This window comes from Ochotona curzoniae, unplaced genomic scaffold, assembly GCF_017591425.1.
Source record: "Ochotona curzoniae isolate NIBS_2020 unplaced genomic scaffold, NIBS_Ocur_1.0 scaffold_2476, whole genome shotgun sequence".
Taxonomy (NCBI): domain Eukaryota; kingdom Metazoa; phylum Chordata; class Mammalia; order Lagomorpha; family Ochotonidae; genus Ochotona; species Ochotona curzoniae.
The window spans coordinates 22,136,182-22,156,100 of NW_024467095.1; the positions used below are offsets into that span (position 1 = coordinate 22,136,182).

The 19,919-nt window shown below is 39.0% G+C and overlaps 1 protein-coding gene across 1 annotated transcript in view; it reads right to left on the reverse strand.

Annotated features, from left to right (window-relative positions):
* The window catches only part of CNTNAP2 (contactin associated protein 2), a 1,623,532-nt gene that overhangs the window by 756,346 nt on the left and 847,267 nt on the right, over positions 1–19,919 (reverse strand). The window contains exon 10 of the mRNA XM_041002153.1: positions 11,145–11,316. Within this exon, the coding sequence (XP_040858087.1) occupies positions 11,145–11,316 (172 nt within the window). The remainder of the gene's footprint in view (positions 1–11,144; positions 11,317–19,919) is intronic.

Below are 19,919 nucleotides of genomic sequence, written 5' to 3' on the forward strand. Positions count from 1 at the left end.
ATCCACAAAGCTTTCTCCCATCCTTCCAAAAGGGGAGGCGGATTGGACAAACCTTCTCCCTCTTCGGTACTCCTAAGGAATAATGACAAAGCTTTGTCTCCTCAGAGGACCATGCTCCAGAGCAGCGGCGAGGACTCTGTGACAGTATCTAATCAACTGGTCACCTCTAGTCTTCATATCTCTGCTGTTAAATTCAGTCGCCTGCAAACCTTTTCCCTATCTCTTTGCTCTACGACTTTTCCAGAAAAAAATCACTCCTTTGCCTTTCCTGCAAATGCTATGATGAAAAGATTCTTATGTTTTTCAAGAAAACAAACGTCCAAATGAGTAAATGTTCATTAAAAAAAAAAAAAGCATGGAATTAAAAACAAAAAAGAACTAGCCTGAAATTAGGCACTTCTACCCCCAAAAATATGGTGACGACTTAATTACTAACTCAGGAATAGAATCCAGTCTTCTCAAAATTTCTGAAGGGGTAATTTTCTAGGCTGTTTTTAAGTTGAGACATTTACTTGTCCTTTTTCTCCATGCGATCCAAAATGTTTACTGGTTTTGTTTCTCAATACGCTTATGAGGAAGGTAGCCAGAAAGGAACCAAGGTGATTCTTCTTCTAATGAGTTTTCTTGACTAATTTTTATACTCCCATTAAACCACAGATGCTGATTGTAAAAATAGTAACAGTATGAATGTGTTTTGTCCTCTAAACTCCAGGGGGCATCATTGGAATGCAGCTTAACTGTCCTGCAATAAATTTATCACTTCCTTTTGTGTTTTGATAAAAAAAAAACAAAACAATAGTATTCTTGGTTTTAAATGCAGAAAATGGGGAAAGTAGAAATACTTTCAGCTCCAACAAAAATATAAGGATTCAGACATCTAGTGACTTAAATGAACATTTTTTTTTCCAAACAGATAGATGAAAATGCCTGTTTGATCTGTGCTTCTCTTGGCCACAGATTTGCAGCCACACATAGGGACTGAACCCAGGGCGGCAGCTGAGATGGGGGGACAACTACGTCAGGAAAACGAAGCTTTTCTATCCATACTGTACTGACTTTTGCTTATCTCCCAGTTGCCAGGATTGTGTCACATGGCTGCACCTGCCTGTGATAAAGTAAAACACATCACTGACAGCTGAACTGTGAAAGGTGGTCTCTGGATCGACATAGCATCGCTGCTTGTTCAACAGACTTTAGTAATACTCACCAACAGATAAACGGTGCTAAGCCCAAATGACTACCACCTGCTTTGGTTCAGCTATTTCACCACCAGCTTCTTCTGACCCTTATGTCCTACATATGACTGCAGAAATAGCCAACTACTCCACGTAGTCTCAAATTTTTACAACCGCTTTTGATTGCAACAGATTTCCTAGTTTAAACATTCTGACCAGTGCCTATGAACACGGTCCCATGACTGAGTCTGGCCCCTGACCCCATCCTTTCTGGACTCTCCCCACCTCTTTGAATGGTTCTTCTGGTGGTTCTCCTGAGGGCGAGGAAGTAATAATTGATCCTGACTTTGGCTAAAGTGATGTCTCTGGAGGTTTTAGCACTCTGAAAAGGAAAAGGAAAATATTTGAAAAAAAAGAATGTGGGTCAGGCACCACTAATGCTTGTCATGAGACGTCAACAATGAAGATGAGAATGCAAGGAGAAGTGCAGAGGTTACTGGGCAGACACCCTACTTCAGGGGAATGTGCCAGCAATGAGGACCAAGAACCGGATGCTACTGAATGTTCCAGGATGTTCACTTGGGGGAAGAGGGGATGCCTGGCATGATGGGGTCCAGGAGGATGCAGGCTGCCTCACTCCCACCTGCTCCACCCTCCCCACCCGCTCCACGCTCCACACCAGTGCCTAGCTTCTGACTGTTCATCTGGGGCGGGGCGGGGGTTGGGGGGAAAGCTGTACGATTCTACTGTTGTAGAGCTCTACTGCCTGGCCAATTTCTCCTCTTCTGGTTCTATGGGTGTTTGCAAATTGTAGTTCAAACACTGAATCTCCACAGTAGTTTAACACAAAGATTGTACCAGGCAGATTGTATCAATCATGCAGATAAATGCCGTGGACATGCATGTATCTAACCATCTTCTTGGCACGTCTGCATCAATGCCAATGGCATTGCCATTCCTGTCTAACACCAAATTCATGATTTTTGTTTCTTCAACCCCCTTGACAAATGCTGGATTTCTCTAACTCCTCTTTCGCTCTGATATTCCACATTTACTCCCCCCAGAAACACTCCTCTCTGCCTCTCAATGCATCCCGAACTGGCTGTGTTTCACCACCTCTTGTGGCCCGAGCTACCATCATCTCTCCCCTGGACACTGATAGAATCGAAGCTCCCTGCTACTGCCTTTCATCCCCCCTCTGGCAGGTAAAGCCTTTTAAAGTGTTAGCTTGATCATGTCAATGTTCTATTCAGAACCCTGCAATGACTCCCCTGTTCCCTCAGAATAAACCTTAAATCCTCATAATAACCCTAAATTTTAAAGATTATCAAAACAAAACAACAACGAAAACCCTGACCTTGTTCCTATCTCTCCTCTGTCCCTCCTTATTCCCCTGTGACTCCAAGTCCCAACAGGCAGCCTATTTAACACGACCATTCTTTCTGCCTAAAATTTGCTTTCCCCAAACTAGAAATCCTGATCTTTTTTAGGTCTTGCACTAATGTCAACTTTTCAATGATGCTCATCCTGACTAGGCTATTTAAATTAATTTCTTGGGTCTCCAGGCATGCAAACCCCCATGCTTTTATTTGTTTTTAAAGATTTATTTATTCATTATTGGAAAGGAAGGTTTAGAGCGAAGGAGAGGCAGAGAGAAAGATCTTCCATCTGCTGGCTCATCCCTCAAGTACCCACAATGGCTGGAGCTGGGCCATTCTGAAGCCAGGAGTCAGGAGCCTCTTCCAGGTCTCTCACATGGGTGCAGGATCCCAAAGCTTTGAGCCATCCTCCACTTCTTTCCCTGGCCACAAGCAGGCAGTTGGATGGGAACTGGAGCAGCCAGGATATAAACGGGCACCTGTACGGGATCCCTGCACATGCTAGGCAAGGATTTGACCACTAGGCTATCATACTAGGCCCTGCTTCTTTATATTATATTATATATATTATATATATTATAATATATATAACAATATATTCCTTTTAACTTAGTACACTATTTACAGATTTGTTATATTTGTATTTTGTTGTCAGTGGTCTTTCTCCTTCCTGCAGAATACAAGCTTAAAATGTACAAGAATCTTTATTCATTTTGTTCAGTGATTTATCCCAAGTGCCCCAAACTGCACCTGACATCAAAAATGTCTTAGGGGGTAGAGAATGCATACTGCTTTTGCGTGGAGTGCCTGCTCTTTGCTTGTTTCAATGCTGTGCTCAGGAAACAAACAAGTAAACAAAATAAGATATGTGAAAATGCACAAAGATAAACAAGTAAATTTCAAAGAACAGGGGATTCCAGAATGACACAGACAAAAAAATCTGTTAGATATCTTCTCCTTGAGCTGGTTCCTAAGTTTTACACTCATCTGATCATTGCAGCTGGTCCTATTATTTCCAAATATTTTTTCACACACTAGGGCTGTAGTAGTTCTTATTTATTTCTTTATTCAGCTTGATAAACTATTCTATAGTCTTAGTTATTCTTCTTTTCCTCGCAAAAAAAAAAAAAACCCTCTCAAATCAATCAAGCTGGAATTTGAAAGAAGAAAAACAACAAAGAAACAGTGTAGGTATCCCTGGGGGGAAAAAATGAGAAATTTGAAAATAAAGTGGTAGATTTGGGGCAGTTGCAAAGTTTCAGTTAACGAAGAAAGAAAATCGAATCAGGGCTGGATGAGGCATGAATTGTTAAAGTGTTATGTGCTAGGAATGAATTGTTTAAGATTCTTCCAGACCTTGCCATCTGAATAAACCTCAAACCAGGACTACTCGAACCTGGACAGGTGGAGGTTTGTGTTACCTTGTGAAATTCTTCAAAGGATGTGAATAAAGTAAATACAGCACTTAACCAAACATATCCGGATGTAGAACATACATCCATACATGTATTTAGAACACTGCACACATTAAGATTTAAATCGGGAATACTTTTAGCTAAGCAAAGAATCTGCTCCTTCACACACTGCTGTTTCATGTAAGAAGTTGTTGCACTCAAACCAAGTGAGGCCGGCATGAGAGAGAGCAGTGCTGACCCGGGGGGACAATCACATCACCTCCCAGGGTGCTTAGCGTCATGCAGCTTTCTGCGTGCCACGGGAGTCGGACGACACTGGAGGACTTGAGTCCATGTACTCACGTGGGAGGAGAACTGGGCTAATTTATGGCTCTGTATACAGATGGGCTCAACCTCAGCAATTGTGGCAAATCTCCGTCCCTCAAACCAATCAACCAAATTGCACAACCACAACATGGGATCCAAATGGGCTGGGAAATTTATGCAGATGCATCTAAGGTTATTACCTCCTGATAGCACATTTTCTCTGGTGTCATCTGAAAGAATAAGGAGTGCTGACTGTCCTGCCAGCTACCAACACCCCCTGCCCAATATGGACACTGGGACCAATGCACTTTGTAAAAAAAAAATTATCATATTTTCCTTTTTGTATGTTTCTTCTCTGCATCTCTTCCCCAAAGACGTCATCTTTGTGCCTCTTCCTTAAAACAAATCTCATTCATTCTTTTGAAACATATTTAACATCTTGGGAAAATATTAAGCTCTCAATATATTACCTTTACTTATTTAGTAGCATACAATTTAAATATAATTTCCAAGTAACACAATGTTTAAAGTAAAACACCTAGATAGAAACTAAGCTGAATAAGCTGACCTGAATATTAGCAGAAATCATATCAATAACAGTACTGACATGAGAAAAACAACAACTAGGTTTTACAGTATTCAAATGCGTCTTACAACTATTAGAAAAAAAATTCTCTATGTAGAAAAGAACGATTCAAAGCTGTATAAGCATCAATCTCAGAAAAACCTATGACACTCAACTCTCAGCTCTCTCATGATTGCAAACACTTGCTTTAGGCATAAATTATAGCTACTATACTATTAACAGTTTACAAATTTGCATTCAAATTATTCATTATTCTCTTTAACCTATTCAGGCTGTGAGGATCAATATTTGCATGTATGAACTAACAGTAAAATAGTATGCTAACTGTATTAAGACTTCTAGGGACTAGTATATAGACTCGACTGGGCACTGGTTCATGTTCTGGTTATTCTGCTTATTATCCAGCTCCCTGCCTGAGCCTGAGGCTGCAGCAAAGAAGGGCCCAAAGCCACACAGGAGAGCTGGAAGAAGCTCCTGGCTCTTGGTTTCAGATTGGTTTAGCTCTGGCTATTGCAGCCATTTGAGAAGTAAGCCAGTGGATGGAAGATGTTTCTCTCTCCATCTCTCCTCCTCTCTATAAATCTGTTGCCAATTAAAATTAAATTTTTAAAACTCTTTGAAAATGCTATATTCTATAACCAGCATAAGCCATAATTATTGAACAAAAATCAACAGCCATAGTGTACGTAATCAGTCCCAAGATGGAAAAACATCTAATCAGCAGGATACCATTCAAAATAACAGAGGAAAGTACGAAGTATCTAAGAATAAATCTAACCAAAAGTGTAGGAGACCTATTCAAAGAAAACTACTCAAAAAAGAAATTGAACAAGACCTCAAAAGATGGAATAACATCCCATGCTTCTGGATAGGTAAAATCAATATCATTAAAATGTCTGTACTACCAAAAGCAATATATATTTTCAACGCAATTCCAATCAAATTGCCCAAAACATTCTTCATGGAACTAGACACAATGATTCAAAAGTTCATCTGGAAACACAAAAAACCATGAATAGCTAGAACCATCCTGAAAAATAAGAGGTTAGCAGGGGGAATCACAATCCCGGACCTCTGGACATACTATAGAGCAGTGGTTATCAAAACAGCCTGGTACTGGCACAAAGACAGAAAGGAAGATCAATGGAATAGAATAGAAGCACCAAAAGGGAATCCACACAGATACAGCCAATTAATCTTTGACAAAAAACCAACGACAGTCCAAGCAAATGGGAAGCCTCTTCAGTAAATGTTGTTGGGACAACTGGCTGATAGCCTGCAGAAACAAAAAGACCCGCAACTATCACCATACACTAAGATCCAATCTACATGGATAAAAGACCTAAACCTACATCCAGAAACCTTCAAACTCTTGGAAGTAAGTGTAGGAAATACCCTGCAAGACCTAGGAGTAGGTCCTGACTTTCTAAGAAGGACGCCAAAAGCAATAGCAGTTAAGAACAGAATAAACAAATGGGACCTCATCAAACTAAGAAGCTTCTGTACAGCAAGGGAAACAATCAACAAAGTAAAAAAGCAACCCACAGAGTGGGAGAAGATCTTTGCGCACTATGTAGGGGATAGAGGGCTAATCTCCAGAATATACAAAGAACTCCAAAACAACCAGAACACCAAAACAAACAAGCCACTCAAGAAATGGGCACGAGAAATGGGCAAACATTTCACAAAGGAACAAGCCCAAATGGCAAACAAACACATAAAAAAATGCTCAAGTTCCCTGGCAATAAGGGAAATCCAAATTAAGACATCGATGAGATACCACCTAACACCAGTAAGATGGGCCCACATAAACAAGAACACCAACGACACTTGCTGGCGAGGATGTGGGGAAAAGGGAATCCTACTCCACTGGTGGTGGGGCTGCAGGTTGGTACAGCCTTTATGAAATCAGTATGAAGAACACTTAAACAACTCAAAATCTGCATACCATATGATCCAGCAATAGCACTCCTAGGAATATATCCAAAACACCTGTTTCACGACAAATCAACATGCACCCCTATGTTCATAGCAGCACAAACCATAACTGCCAAAACATGGAAGCAACCAAAATGCCCATCAGCAGAAGACTGGATAAGAAAGCTCTGGTTCATCTACTCCATGGAATACTACTCAGCTATCAAAAAAAAAAAAAAAAAAAAACCAAAATGCAGTTCTTTGTGGTTAAATGGGCCCAACTGGAAATATAATGCTAAGGGAAATGAGCGAATCCCAAAAGGTTAGATACCACGTTTGCCTTAATTTAACCTATAATTTTCCTTTTTTCGTTTGTTGGTTTTTGAACCTGTCATTGATACTGTCTCAACCCATGTGTTTTGAAAAATTGAACTTGCATTATTTCTAACATATTGTTTACTCAATACTATGTCAATTAATTCCATAACACTGTATATTGTTGCTGATTTGTTGGGGCTTTTAACTGACCGGGACTTTACCCTGTTAGCTCTACCTTCAGACCAGAGAAGGTCTCCCCAAGAAGCCGCTGAACTTATCTGGACAATAAGATGCTGGACTCTATGCTAGTATATGCTCGCAATGAAGAAAGCTCAACTGAACTTGAACTGTGGTTATGCAGCAAGGTGGAGGAATCCACCATGGGGGAAGGGCTGTAGGAGGGGTGGTGGGAATCCCAGTGCCTATAAAACTGTTTCACATAATACAATGTTATTAACAATAATATATATATATATATATAATGAAATAAAAATTTAAAAAAGTCTTTGAAAATGCTATATTCTATAACCAGCATAAACCATAATTTCCAAATCACAGGAGCATTTTAGTACAAGAAGTGATATGCTTCCTAATGAATTATTTTCCATATTTCTGTGATTACATATCTTTAAATATTTTCCTAACATTTAAATATTCGTTATAAAACTAAGATCTATGTTTTTCTGCAAGCAGACGAAGTTAGGGATTCCATATTAAGGATAACGACCATTGTGCTGAAATTTCATTTTCCCAAAATATAATATTAATTATATTGAATGTCAGAATAAAATAACACTGACACATATTAAAGGTATTTTAAATTATGGTTAATATATGCACTATTGTCATAACATTGCTTATGTGTTATATTTTGCTGTTCTGTGAGAATTCAGCTGGAGTTTTCATGAACAGCACCTTCCAGATTTTCAGACGTAAATGTGAGATGTGCTATTTTGATATGTGTGGCTTGGAATTTGATCCCTCCAGATGTTCTGCAACAATAACTTCCCATTTATTCACCTGTTGTTTGCAGTACTTCCTTTCTCTCAGAAGGGATCTTTGGAGAGACAATACGCTAAGCCCAAGTACTGACTGACACGGGGAAAGAAGGGCCACTCTGATTATTGCCACCGCTTGCTTTAGGTATAAATTATAGTTAATACATTATTAGTGGTCAAAACCACGCAGTATCTTCCTTTAAGAGAACTCGTCTGTTTAAGTGATTCAGGTCATATACTCTGCTGGCTGATGCGTATAGAAAATCAAACGTCTGGCAGACCCTCATAATTCCTCTATACTTAGCTGTCACCTGCAAAATTACATTTCTAATACTTGCATTCTCAGAGGGAGGCCAACACATGGATGTGACAGAATATTCTATCATCCATATGGATATATTTATGTGCATTTATTTAGATGTGCATGTTTATATGTACATGCATGTGCATATTTGTATATTCATATATATCCTTGTCCTCAAATAAATGCCATCACTGACAACATCGCAAAAAGGGCTACAAGTCTATACATTTGGCAGCCTTTTGTTCCCTGTGACAACCTAAGACAAGTTACTTATGAAGTTTACTTTGATTTTGGCTGTTCACAGTCCTAGGTTGGGCAAGCATCAGTAGTCTGGGCACGTGTCAAGGTTGCAGGAGGAAAAGGGTGGAGCACCCATGGAAGAATGAACATGCAGTGACGTAGGTAGCAGAACAAGAAGCAACTAGACCCAACTCAACTGGCAACACCAACTCTGATGAGAACCACCCCCCAGGGCCGACTCAGATGATCCCTAGGACTCCCCATTAGGCCCACCTCCCACACGTCATAATTAGATTGTTTCCATCTTACTGTCTGATCTGAATCTGTGACACCAAGAATGAAATATTTCTGTGTATTTGGGAATTACAGCACTTCAAACTAGCACTTCCAGCCCCTGCCTCACAAAAACTCAAGTACTTCTCCCATACTTTCTTTCTCCCATATGACTATTCCCTTTTAAGTATTTCCAAAGTCATAACTTAGCCATGAGGTTTTGAGTAGTCAAAAGCAACGGACATGCTTCCAGCTGACAGTGGGCGGGGGGGAGGGCAGAGTACGCTACATATTTTCATTAAAAAAAAAAAATGAATCCAGAAAAGCAGAACTAAAGCAAGACCATAATCTAGCAGAGCAAACACTGTATCTTGAAATTCCATGTCATCAATGTTGGGCACATGGTGACAGGTACAGCCGCTGGAGTTTGCATGTGATGGCTAGTCCGTTACTTGTCCCAATTCAAATCCTGTCTCTGCAGCTCCACTAGGCATCACCCAGGTGAGGGCTCTGCAGGAGCTGCAATCCACGTTTCTTCTTGCTATTATCTTATCGGCAGTTCCCTGCTGTAACGCCAGCCTGCTTCCAGGCTCTGCCTAGACCTCCAGGTTAGATTACAGATCCTTGGAAACACGGGTAGAGGCCTCTAGGACTGCACGGCTCTCTGTCTCGCTCCACCTGGCTGTTGGTTATGGCAGCCTTCAGGTTATGTGACTCATCCAGTTGCACATTGCTGGCTGATTTACCTCTGAAGCATCTCTACCCCCTTCTTCACTCACAAGGTTTCATTCTACTGCACTTCATCAGGGACACTGTGTAGGAGCTCCACCCCTTTGGGAAATCTACCTGGTTTCCCATGATCTCCTTTGCAGTCTTGGTGAAAGCCACTATAGGCTCATAATTCTTGCATTCTGCATGCATGAAAAAATTTCAAAAACAGCCTCATGTAGACAACAGGAAGGCGAGCTATCAGCACAAACCAGCTTGGGGCTACCTGGACCATGGCGATATCCGCAAGGTGCTTTGCCAGCTTAGTAGAAGGAAGGAATCCTGAGATATTCCTGGGTGAGCTCTCTGAGGATTCACTAGGGATTCATCAAATAATTTTGGTATTCCTGGATGCTGGACATCTTATGTGAAGGATAGCCTCAACAGTTTCTGAATGCCTCATGTTCCCCCTATTGTCTCATCTGCTAATCCAGTACCCTTTGTACTCGTGCTAAAAAAAAGTGGTTTCTTTCTTTCATTTCCCTGTGTCACACAATCTTTATATTGCTTCCACAAAATACACTAATACTTCTGCTTTTAAGTCCTGTCTTTCACACAGCCTCTGGACAGGGACACGATATAGCAGTTCTTGGCCTCCGTGTAGCAAGTGCCGGGCTTCTCACCTATCCCCCATCAGAATCTGCGTCTTGGTGTGAAGCTTCATTACACAGCCTTTTTGCCCCTTTTCCTTTCAGTATTCTGGTTTTCTCAGCCCTGACTAGATTCCCCGGAGTGCCCTCTCCTTACTGCAGCCTAGATTTTCTGTGGCCTGTTGCTCTGACTTCTCAAAAAAAAAAAAAAAATCTACCAGTAACCAATTCACAAGACACATCCACATTCTTTTATATATATAAAATATATATGTATGTATACACACATTCTATGTATTTCTCCATTCCTCAGGACCAATTTTCTGCTTTACATTTCCATCACTATAAGGAAGTACCCAAAGCAAACTACTTATGAAACAAGGAGGTTTACTTAAGTTTGCAGTTTCGCAGATTCACCAGGCATGATCGTGTCAGTACTGTTGCGTTGGCCAACCCATGAGGCTAGAAAATGGCAATGGTGGTGAATGTGCAAAGGAATGATCTTACACAAGCCAGAATCAGAGGCAGTCGTTCTAACCAGTCCTCTTATGCTAACGTATCACTTTTGTAGGACCTCTCAGCACTCCCACCTCCATGAGACCAAAATGACATTCAGTGTCCACCTTTATATAGTACTATTTAATACATACGGTACATGTAGTACTATTCATTTATAACTTTAGGGGTTAAACTGTTGTAAGTGGTTGAGAGCCATATTGTATTCAAATCACTACCTAGGCAAAGAAAGGCCATCCTCACTAGCACATTTCTTGTTTCACTTTGTTCTTTTTCTTTGAAATATCTCACTTATTCCACAGCAGAGAAGTGAATTTAGAAAGTGCATGACTTGACATAGGATGAAAAGATTGTTTTACCTGTCTATGATGGCGCACATGTCAATGCTGATATTGGCAAAACTTCCCGGCTTTCTCTGTGCTATTTCTGATAAATTGACCAGCTGATCATCCACCTGGATGAGCTGCATGCATCCTTGGAATGAAGGCTGAAGAACAGTGTGACTGGAGTCACTCATCTGGTTCGGAAAACCTGTGAGACAGAAGAAATGAGTATTTTCAGTCCTGTCCATAGCACGCCACAGTGATCATGGAGATACATCATACGGCCACAGTGCTCTCATCCAACACTCTGTTTCTTCCGTATTTGCTGATGCCATACTCAATGTCAGAGAGAGAAGCCTTTTGTGGACTTGAGACTATTTTAAGCAAGGATGTTAGGGTTGAGCCGTGACTGGGCTATCTGGTTAGAATCTGTGTCTGCGGTATACTGCCATTCTAATATTCCCCTTTTGATATCTTTTCCACTTGGTCATTATTTTCCTGTCACCGTATTGCTGAAGACTCCCTGCAACATACCATCATCAGAACGTGTGCTTAGAGATCAGGACCGTAGGCTTCACCTCTTGCTCAGCTCTCCAACATCCTTACCCTTACACGTTGAACATTTCAAGTCATACATACCTATTATTCACATGTCAAAAAGTTAGACGCGTACCATAATCAAAGTGAATAAATTTCAATGTTTGACTTAATGAAAATAAAGAATACAAATAATTTCTCAAGTGATAAAGTTCAATGATGATTTGAAGAAATAAGTTTAGGGATAAAAGTTAAATCACCTTGCCTTTACAAAAAAAAAAAAAAAAAGAAAGAAAGAAATAAAAATTAGGGCCAGTGTGGTAGCCTAGCAGCTAAAGTTCTCATATTACATGCACCAGAATCCCATATGGGCACTGGTTCTAATCCCTGCAGCCCTGCTTCCCATCCAGCTCCACTTGTGACCTGGAAAGGCAGTCAAGGATGGCCTGGGGACTTGGGAATCTGCATCAGTGTAGGAGACCTGGAAGAGGTTCCTAGCTCCTGGCTTCAGCTCAGCTTTGGCTATTGCAGCCATTTGGGGAATGGATCAATGGAGGGAAGATCTTCCTTTCTGTCTCTCCTCCTCTCTGTATACCTGACTATCTGATAACAATAAAATAAATCTTTATAAAAAATGAAAAAATTAAAACTATATAAAACCACTTGTACTTTATCTGAAAGTCAAAGAGTGAGTGAGGCAGGAGAGAAAGTTTTTCCATGTATTTACTCTCCAAATGTCTGCAAGAGTAAGGACTAGTTCAGGCCAAAATTTGCAATTAAAAAATTCAAATCTCCTACATCGTCCAGGTTTACGGAGAGCAGGGCCCCCAGTATTTGTGTTTCTGATTGAGCAATGGTAAGACGTTTAATCAGCAAGAGAGCCATGACTGGAACTAGGTAATCTGATAGGATAAATAGATGTTCCCTGTGGAATCTTGGCTGCCTGACATACATCTCATCACAGTCTCTCTTGGATTAGCCTAAGGTACTTCTGCTACTGCTAATTTCTTCCTAGCTAAAGTGTCTATATAAGGTATAGAAATACCTTCCTATACAAGGTAATGGTAATTTGAGTGTTAAAAGATGGAGCTTAAGTAAAACAAACCAAAAACTCTATAGGAAATGCTGAGGGTTTTTTGGGGAAATAGGATAGAATATATTAGGCTTAAAATCAAACAATGAGTTTTACTGCTGGGCAATTTTGAAATATTAACACTTACTATAATGTCTTTTCCATAAAAATATGCATAATTGTTACCATGCAGAGAACTTTTGCATGTCACAGGAGAATTATATTTTTTGGTCCCATTGATTCCAGAAAGTCCCAAATGTTGCAAATTCTTACATTTTTGTTTTTGTTGTTGTTGTTTAAGTGAAATTTGTCTTCTAGGCAAATTTAAACTGTACTGATTTGTTGAATTGCAAATTTTGGAGTTATTCACAAAAATCACTTTAATATTGTATCAGATCAAAAACAATTTATACAAAATAAATTATGACCGAGACATGCCATACATTTGGTAAAAGTGAATTTGTAGTAAAAACAAAAATTGGTCATGATGTAACTTTTAAAAATGACCTATTTTCTTTGACTAATATTAGTAATATGGACTAATAGAAGTCTCATTTCTCCCTTAGTCAATGGGTTATAATATTTTAAGTGCAATAATGGCCATTTAACACTCCCAAAATGGTCAACAATAGAGGTGTATGGAATTTTCCATCAATACTATGTTACATAAAAATAGAACTGTACTTAAATTAGCTTCTTGATGTAGAAATATCACATTAAATGGCTCTAGTTAAGTATCAATTTGGTGTCTTGCATAGATACATACACATGCATGTTTCTATTTTTACAAACCACATTTTTCTTTCATTTGCCTGGATTTAGTCCCTTCAGAAGAATGCTGGTGTTAGATCAGCAGTTTATTTAGAATAATTACATGCATACATATGATTTTGAATTGTTGAATCAAGACCAGACTGAGTAGGAGTTGAGGTCTAAACCTGGCAGAGAGAAAATTCGCAGCTGCGGCTTTACTGACCATGTTTAACAGACTATCATTTGCTTCTGCATTTTTGAACATTTGAGAATCTCTAAATATCTACACTAGTTTTTGAAGAACTTGAAAAGGATTTGATCTATTTGTGCAAATCTGAGCTTCCCTGAAGCAAAGCAGCTGCATAAACACCAATCACCATGAACTGGGTATAATTAACTTCACGACACAAGCCTTCATCAGTCACTCATAACTGGTCTTGATAATACTGGAATTCAAATCCTTCAAGGGATCTATTCTAGGAGAAGATAATTATATGTCCAAATGGTACATATCCATCAAAACTGAGTGTCCCTCTTTCTTCCAATTATCTGTAAAATTTCCAAGAGAAACCCAACTGAACTTCACGACTGGTGATATACAAGTCCTGTGACTGTCCCCTTCCTCACTGTATTAGAGCTGATTTTGTGGGATATAGAAAACTCTACAAGGGCTGACTACTAAATAGGTTGTTGGTTTCCTAGTCAGTCTGATTTGCTTACCATATGAAAAGTTGGCACTAAACCATCCTGTCTTATGAAGAAACTCATGAGATTTGGCAAGTGATCGCTATGGTTCTAGCTTAATTTGGGGGTGGCAATTTGTGATTCCCATCAGTAGAACTGAAGTAAGTTAAACCAGGGAGAAACAAACACCAAGAAATATGGCATTGACTTATATAGACTGGGATATGGAAACCAATTGGATGGATCTTAAAGGAGTGGTTGACCAGAAGCATAATGGCTTCTAGGAACTGATTCAGGAGGAGCTGGTATGGTGGTGCAGAAAGCTATTCCTCCACTATGGCGCTAGCATCCCCTGTGTGCACCAGTAAATGTCCCAGCTGCTCCACTTCCAGTTCATCTCTCTGCTTGTAGCCTGGGGAGGCAGCACAGGATGGCCCAAGTCCTCAGGACCCAGCATTAACTTTGGAGACCAGGAAGATGCTCCTGGCTCGCAGCTTCAGATTGGTTCAGCTCTGGTTTGTGACCATTTGGGGAATGAGCCAGCAAATGGGAGATTCCTCCCTATTTCCCCTCTTTCCGTAACGGCCTTTCAAATAGAAATTATTATTTTTTTTAAGAAAGATGAGGAAAATGTTGGGAATGGCAAGAAATCAGATCCTTTTATTATGTTGGGGTAAAAAGTTTATCAGCATTGCTGCGTATGAAAGAAAAAAAATAGGCATTTAATGATTTATATGGACAGGACATTTAGAGAATAGAATTCAAGCTGCTAAGTGATGTTTTCTTTCTAGTTACAGTAAAATAGTAAATTTAGGTTTGAGGAAGTGCTGTTAAATATATAAATAAATCAGAACCCAATGGATTTTTTAAAAAGTGATTTAAAATTTTATTTTCTTAGTGGAATGATAGAAAATTTAAGAATTAACTTCAAGGTAATATCAAATGTGAGGAAACCACTGAAGCAAACGTGACACGTGCATTTCCAAGGTTTTAATTTTCATTTAGAAATTGATCATATAAATGTACTGATATATATTTTGATATATAATGTCGATATAAATTGATCTAAATTATTGTGTTATTGTAATGGGACAGAAGAAACAAACAGAGTGGGACTGAAAACCTTTTTCACGTTTTGAACTTTTGTGCATAGAAGGTTTCTCTATCGTCATTTTACTGTTGGGAAGACGGGGAAGATCAGAGAGAGTTTGTTGTGATGTTGCAAGAGCATTTAACACAATTCTGTATCCTCTTTCAATGTAATTTCAAAACTGTGTGCTGAGCATCTGCTAATCTCTGGTGTTTACCCAACCTTTATGTATAATTCAGTTCAAAACCATTGCGACATGGACGGGATAAAAGCCATGAACATGAAGTAGGGATGGGAGCAGCCTGGGAAGTGAGCCCAGACTCACAAGATAGGACAGGAGTCAAGCTCTCAAGGAGATAGGAAGCAGACACAAATATAGGACATGTTAAAAAATAATGATCTGGTTTTACACAGTAATTCTCTGAATGCAGACGTGTGATTTCTAACATTTATAGACAGATATACGCATTGATATTTATTAATGAAATTGTGATTACAGACAATATGTGATGGCTTCCGTCTATTCCTGAAGTATTCTTTACTTTTTAAAATCTCAGTCTTTTATTAAAAAAAAAAGTTTTAATGAATTGCTTATGATTCTATGACATAGTTTCATAGGCTCCAGGATTTCTCTTCCCGTCGTCAAATCCCCACGTCCCTACTGATTTCCCCATTTGATTCCTAAAGTACAGTCCTTCACACTCAGTCATAAATCCACCATTCTGCTATTTAAATATGTCATGACATTGTAGGCATGGACGATGTCAGAGTCCAGCAGTCTGTTGTCAAGATACTTTTAGCAGTTTCAATGGGAAACCATCTTTGATTTGCAAGTAGAGATGCACACTGCATTGTATCCTCACATCTGGATGTAGTTTTCCTTACTACATAGTTACTCTGCATCCTCTTAAATAAAAGGTCATAAATCAAAGCAACAACAGAGAGAAAAACAGAAAATGCACAATAACATGTTTATTCAACAAGCACAGTCGTAGGATTTGGAAAGAAAATGCTACAAGAGCATTGAAAATTTTACAAATCACAAAATTCTTTAATAATCGCATTTTTTTCTGATACACTCTTATTGTATAGTTTTACTTATTTCAAAGTTGCTTCTTGTATATGAAGAAGTTTATAAAATACTAAGTATATCTCAATTTTTATGATATAAATTTGTCGGAGTAATATTTTTGAAGCATGATAATTAGGATATAGATAGAAACAGCAGTATTTAGAGACGTCTGTTTCCTAGGATATGAGATGTGCGAATATGAAAGCGTTCTCAGTTTTGAACACGTGGAAATACCAGATAAAATATGACATGCATGTTTTAAATTATTTATCTGAGCATTCAATAAATAGGAGAAGCTTTAAGATGTAAAAGAAAATGAGATTGCTAAAATGCAGGCTGCCAGATAGCATTGAGCTACTACTATTCAGAGAACATGGCTAATTGTTGTGATTTGGAAATTTGGATTTTAAAGGCCATGGAGGAACTGGGTTATCATGTAGTGGAACTATCTAAGACATCAGAACAACTCTCCTCTGGCCCCCAGCCAGTCTATCCACTCAACAACAAACACAAAAACGCCAAAAACCTCAGTAAAGAATGCACTTAAAGAAAATTCCTGTCTGTATATCCGCCTTTCCAATGAAAAAATAATAAGAATAAATCTTTAAAAAAAAAAAGAAAGAAAATTCAGTAGTCAGGAAAGAGGAAAGGTGAGGACATTTCCCTTGTCTTATAGAAAGAAAACCAAACCAAACAAAGCAAAACAAAACAAAACAAAATCAAAATGCGTCAGCCACAGATTTCCTGAACTCTGGTTTTTCAAATTATTGACTATGGGAAGTAACACTGCATAAACTAAAATAGAAGTGTTTACACACTAGTTCATTTTTAAGTGATTCATTCATTTGGAAGTTAGAGTGATGGAGGAGAGTGAAAATGAGCCAGACAAAGATTCTCCACCGGCAGGTTGGTACCTCAAATACACATTCAATGTCTGTTGAGATCATGTTGTTTTTTCTCTACAAATAATCCAACTGTTAGCTTGGATCCATATAAGCTATACAGAAAGAACAAAGCTCGGCAGAAACATCACAGAACGATCGGACTTCTGTGAGTCACAGATAAATTTTATAACTGAGAATACAATGAGATGTCCAGAAAACGCTTAATAAGCAAAATAAAATCATGCAAAAGGAAATGATGAAATAATATTTTAAAAAGAGGCAATCAAGATGGAAAAAGAAACAAATAACATCTCTCAAGAATCACAAGCATTTTAATTAAAATCTCATTAGTTGCAAGAAGCAGAAAAGACAGAGCTATAGGGAAAATCTGTGAACTAAAATATAGAATTGGTATGCATAATCTAACATTCAAATAAAAACTCAAAACAGAAAATATGGGGCCTGGCACAATGTTTCAAAGGCTAACTTCCTATCTTACACGCACTGCTTGGATCCCATGTGGTCCCTGGTTCATGTCCCTGCTGCTCTGCTTCCCATCCAGCTCCCTGCATGTGGCCTGGGAAAGAACTGGAGGAAGGACCAAGGCCTTTGACCCTGCATGCTCCTGGGAGACCTTGTGCATGGGAGATCCTCTTTTGTTGTATCCCTTTCTCTGTAAATCTGCCTTTCCAATTAAAATTAAATAAAAGCTTTTTAAAAAGCAGAAAATATGTTTTTGAAAATGTAAAAGACATAAAACATGTAAAACCTGAATGGAATTTATGTTGCAGAGAAAATAGAGGAAAATAGAGAAGAAATGTTAAAAATGAAATATACAATCTTTTTACAAATGGATCCAATTCAGATTCAGGAGGGGAGAAATGATTAAAAGGTACTTTGGTGCGAACTCAGCATCATGCGTTATCATGTCACCAAGAAGTGTTGAGAGTAGCAAGAGAGTAAGGGAAGATCAATTCTAAGGCTCAATACAAAGAAGGAAAATTTTCCAAAAGAACAGGGACAGAAGACAGAATCCACTGCACTAATACAATTCGGAGATTGAAATAAAATAAATTCTAGCCTGGGATTGTATATCAAGCTAAAGAATAAAGTATGAATGAATGGAAAATGAAGACTTCTTTTAACCAACACAAATTAAAAATATTTAAAATGAAGAATTTTAAAAGTAGGAAAAAATTTGCTACTAAAATACCCTCATTAAAACCACTGAAAAGAATGCTTGTGAATTAAAAAGAAGTGAAGCCCTGAAGAGGAAAAGCATGACAGAGAAGAAGCAGGTAAGCGTAGGAGAGTTGTAGATATATAGACTACATAAAAGTAGAATGATTAAGTTTTGAAAATGTGAAATAAAATGTTATAATCTGGTTCACAACTGGGCAAAGGAGTTGAATGGTGTGTTCTCAGGAAAAGAGGTGCAAACAGCTTAAAAAAATGCAAGAGAGATGCTCAACACCTCTAACCCTCCGTGAGAGGCAGGTGGGAACTGTGAGGCCGAGGATATATTAACTCCCTGTCATCAGAAGAGCTCCTGACCCAAAGCAATACAAACTGGTGAGGACCAGAGAAGCAGAACGCTTATACACCATTGGTGGGGATGTGAATTAGACAAGCCACTGTATAGAACAGTCCATGGATTTCTGTTGCTGTGAACCTGTTTGTTATATTTAGAAATTAAACTGCCATGTGATACAGCAATCCCATTATTGAGAATAGACTAAAAAGACACGAACTCGTTGTGTCAAAGATACACCTGTTATGTTTATAGTAGCACTGCTCAAAATCACCAGAATTACAGAACCAATCCATGCATTCATCATCAGAAGAATTGCCACAGAAAACATAGCCTATGTATACAATGGATATTATTCAACTATAAAAAGAACAAAATTCTATAATATACAGAAAATGATTGCAATTGGAAAACATCATGTACAGTGAAATATCAAAGGAAAACACCACACTTGTTCTGTCATATGTGGGAGCCAAAATATATTATTATTATTATTATTATTATTATTATTTTAAATTGTGAGGAAAAAAAACTGCCCATGTGTCAATTTTGCTGGTTCACTCCTCAATTGGCTGCAACAGCCAGGACTAAGATGATGATTCAAAGCCAAGAGCCAGGAGCTAGGAGGTTCAGGGTCCCAAGGACTTAGGCCATCCTCTGCTGCTTTTCCAGGCCAAAGCAGAGAGCAGAATAGGAAGTGGAGCAGCCAGGACATAAACTGAAACCACACAGGATAAATGGAACTAGCAGGTGGAGGATTAGCTTGCTATACCACTTCCCCAGCCCCGGCTACTCTCATCTTTCTTAGAAATAAACACAGATTAGGCCATCAGGTTTGAAGATCAGGCTCCTGATGGACTGGGTAGTATGTCTACATTTCAGCTCTCACGCCATAATGTTCCATTCCATTCCTGAGTCTCTCTGTTGACTCCAACCTTCTGGTAATGAACACCGATGCAGGTAATAACTGGTGACACAGACAGCTGAGTCACCCGCTCCCAGGTGGGAGATCTGACTTGAACTCGTTGACCTCTGCTCCTAGCCACTGCTCACATCTGGGGAGGGAATCATAGAACAGCAGTACGATGGCTCTCTGCTTCTCATTACCACTCCTCTGCTTCTCAAGTGCCAATTAAAAACAAAATTACCAGCAATGCAAAGTAAGACAGTAGGAATAGGTCTAAGCAC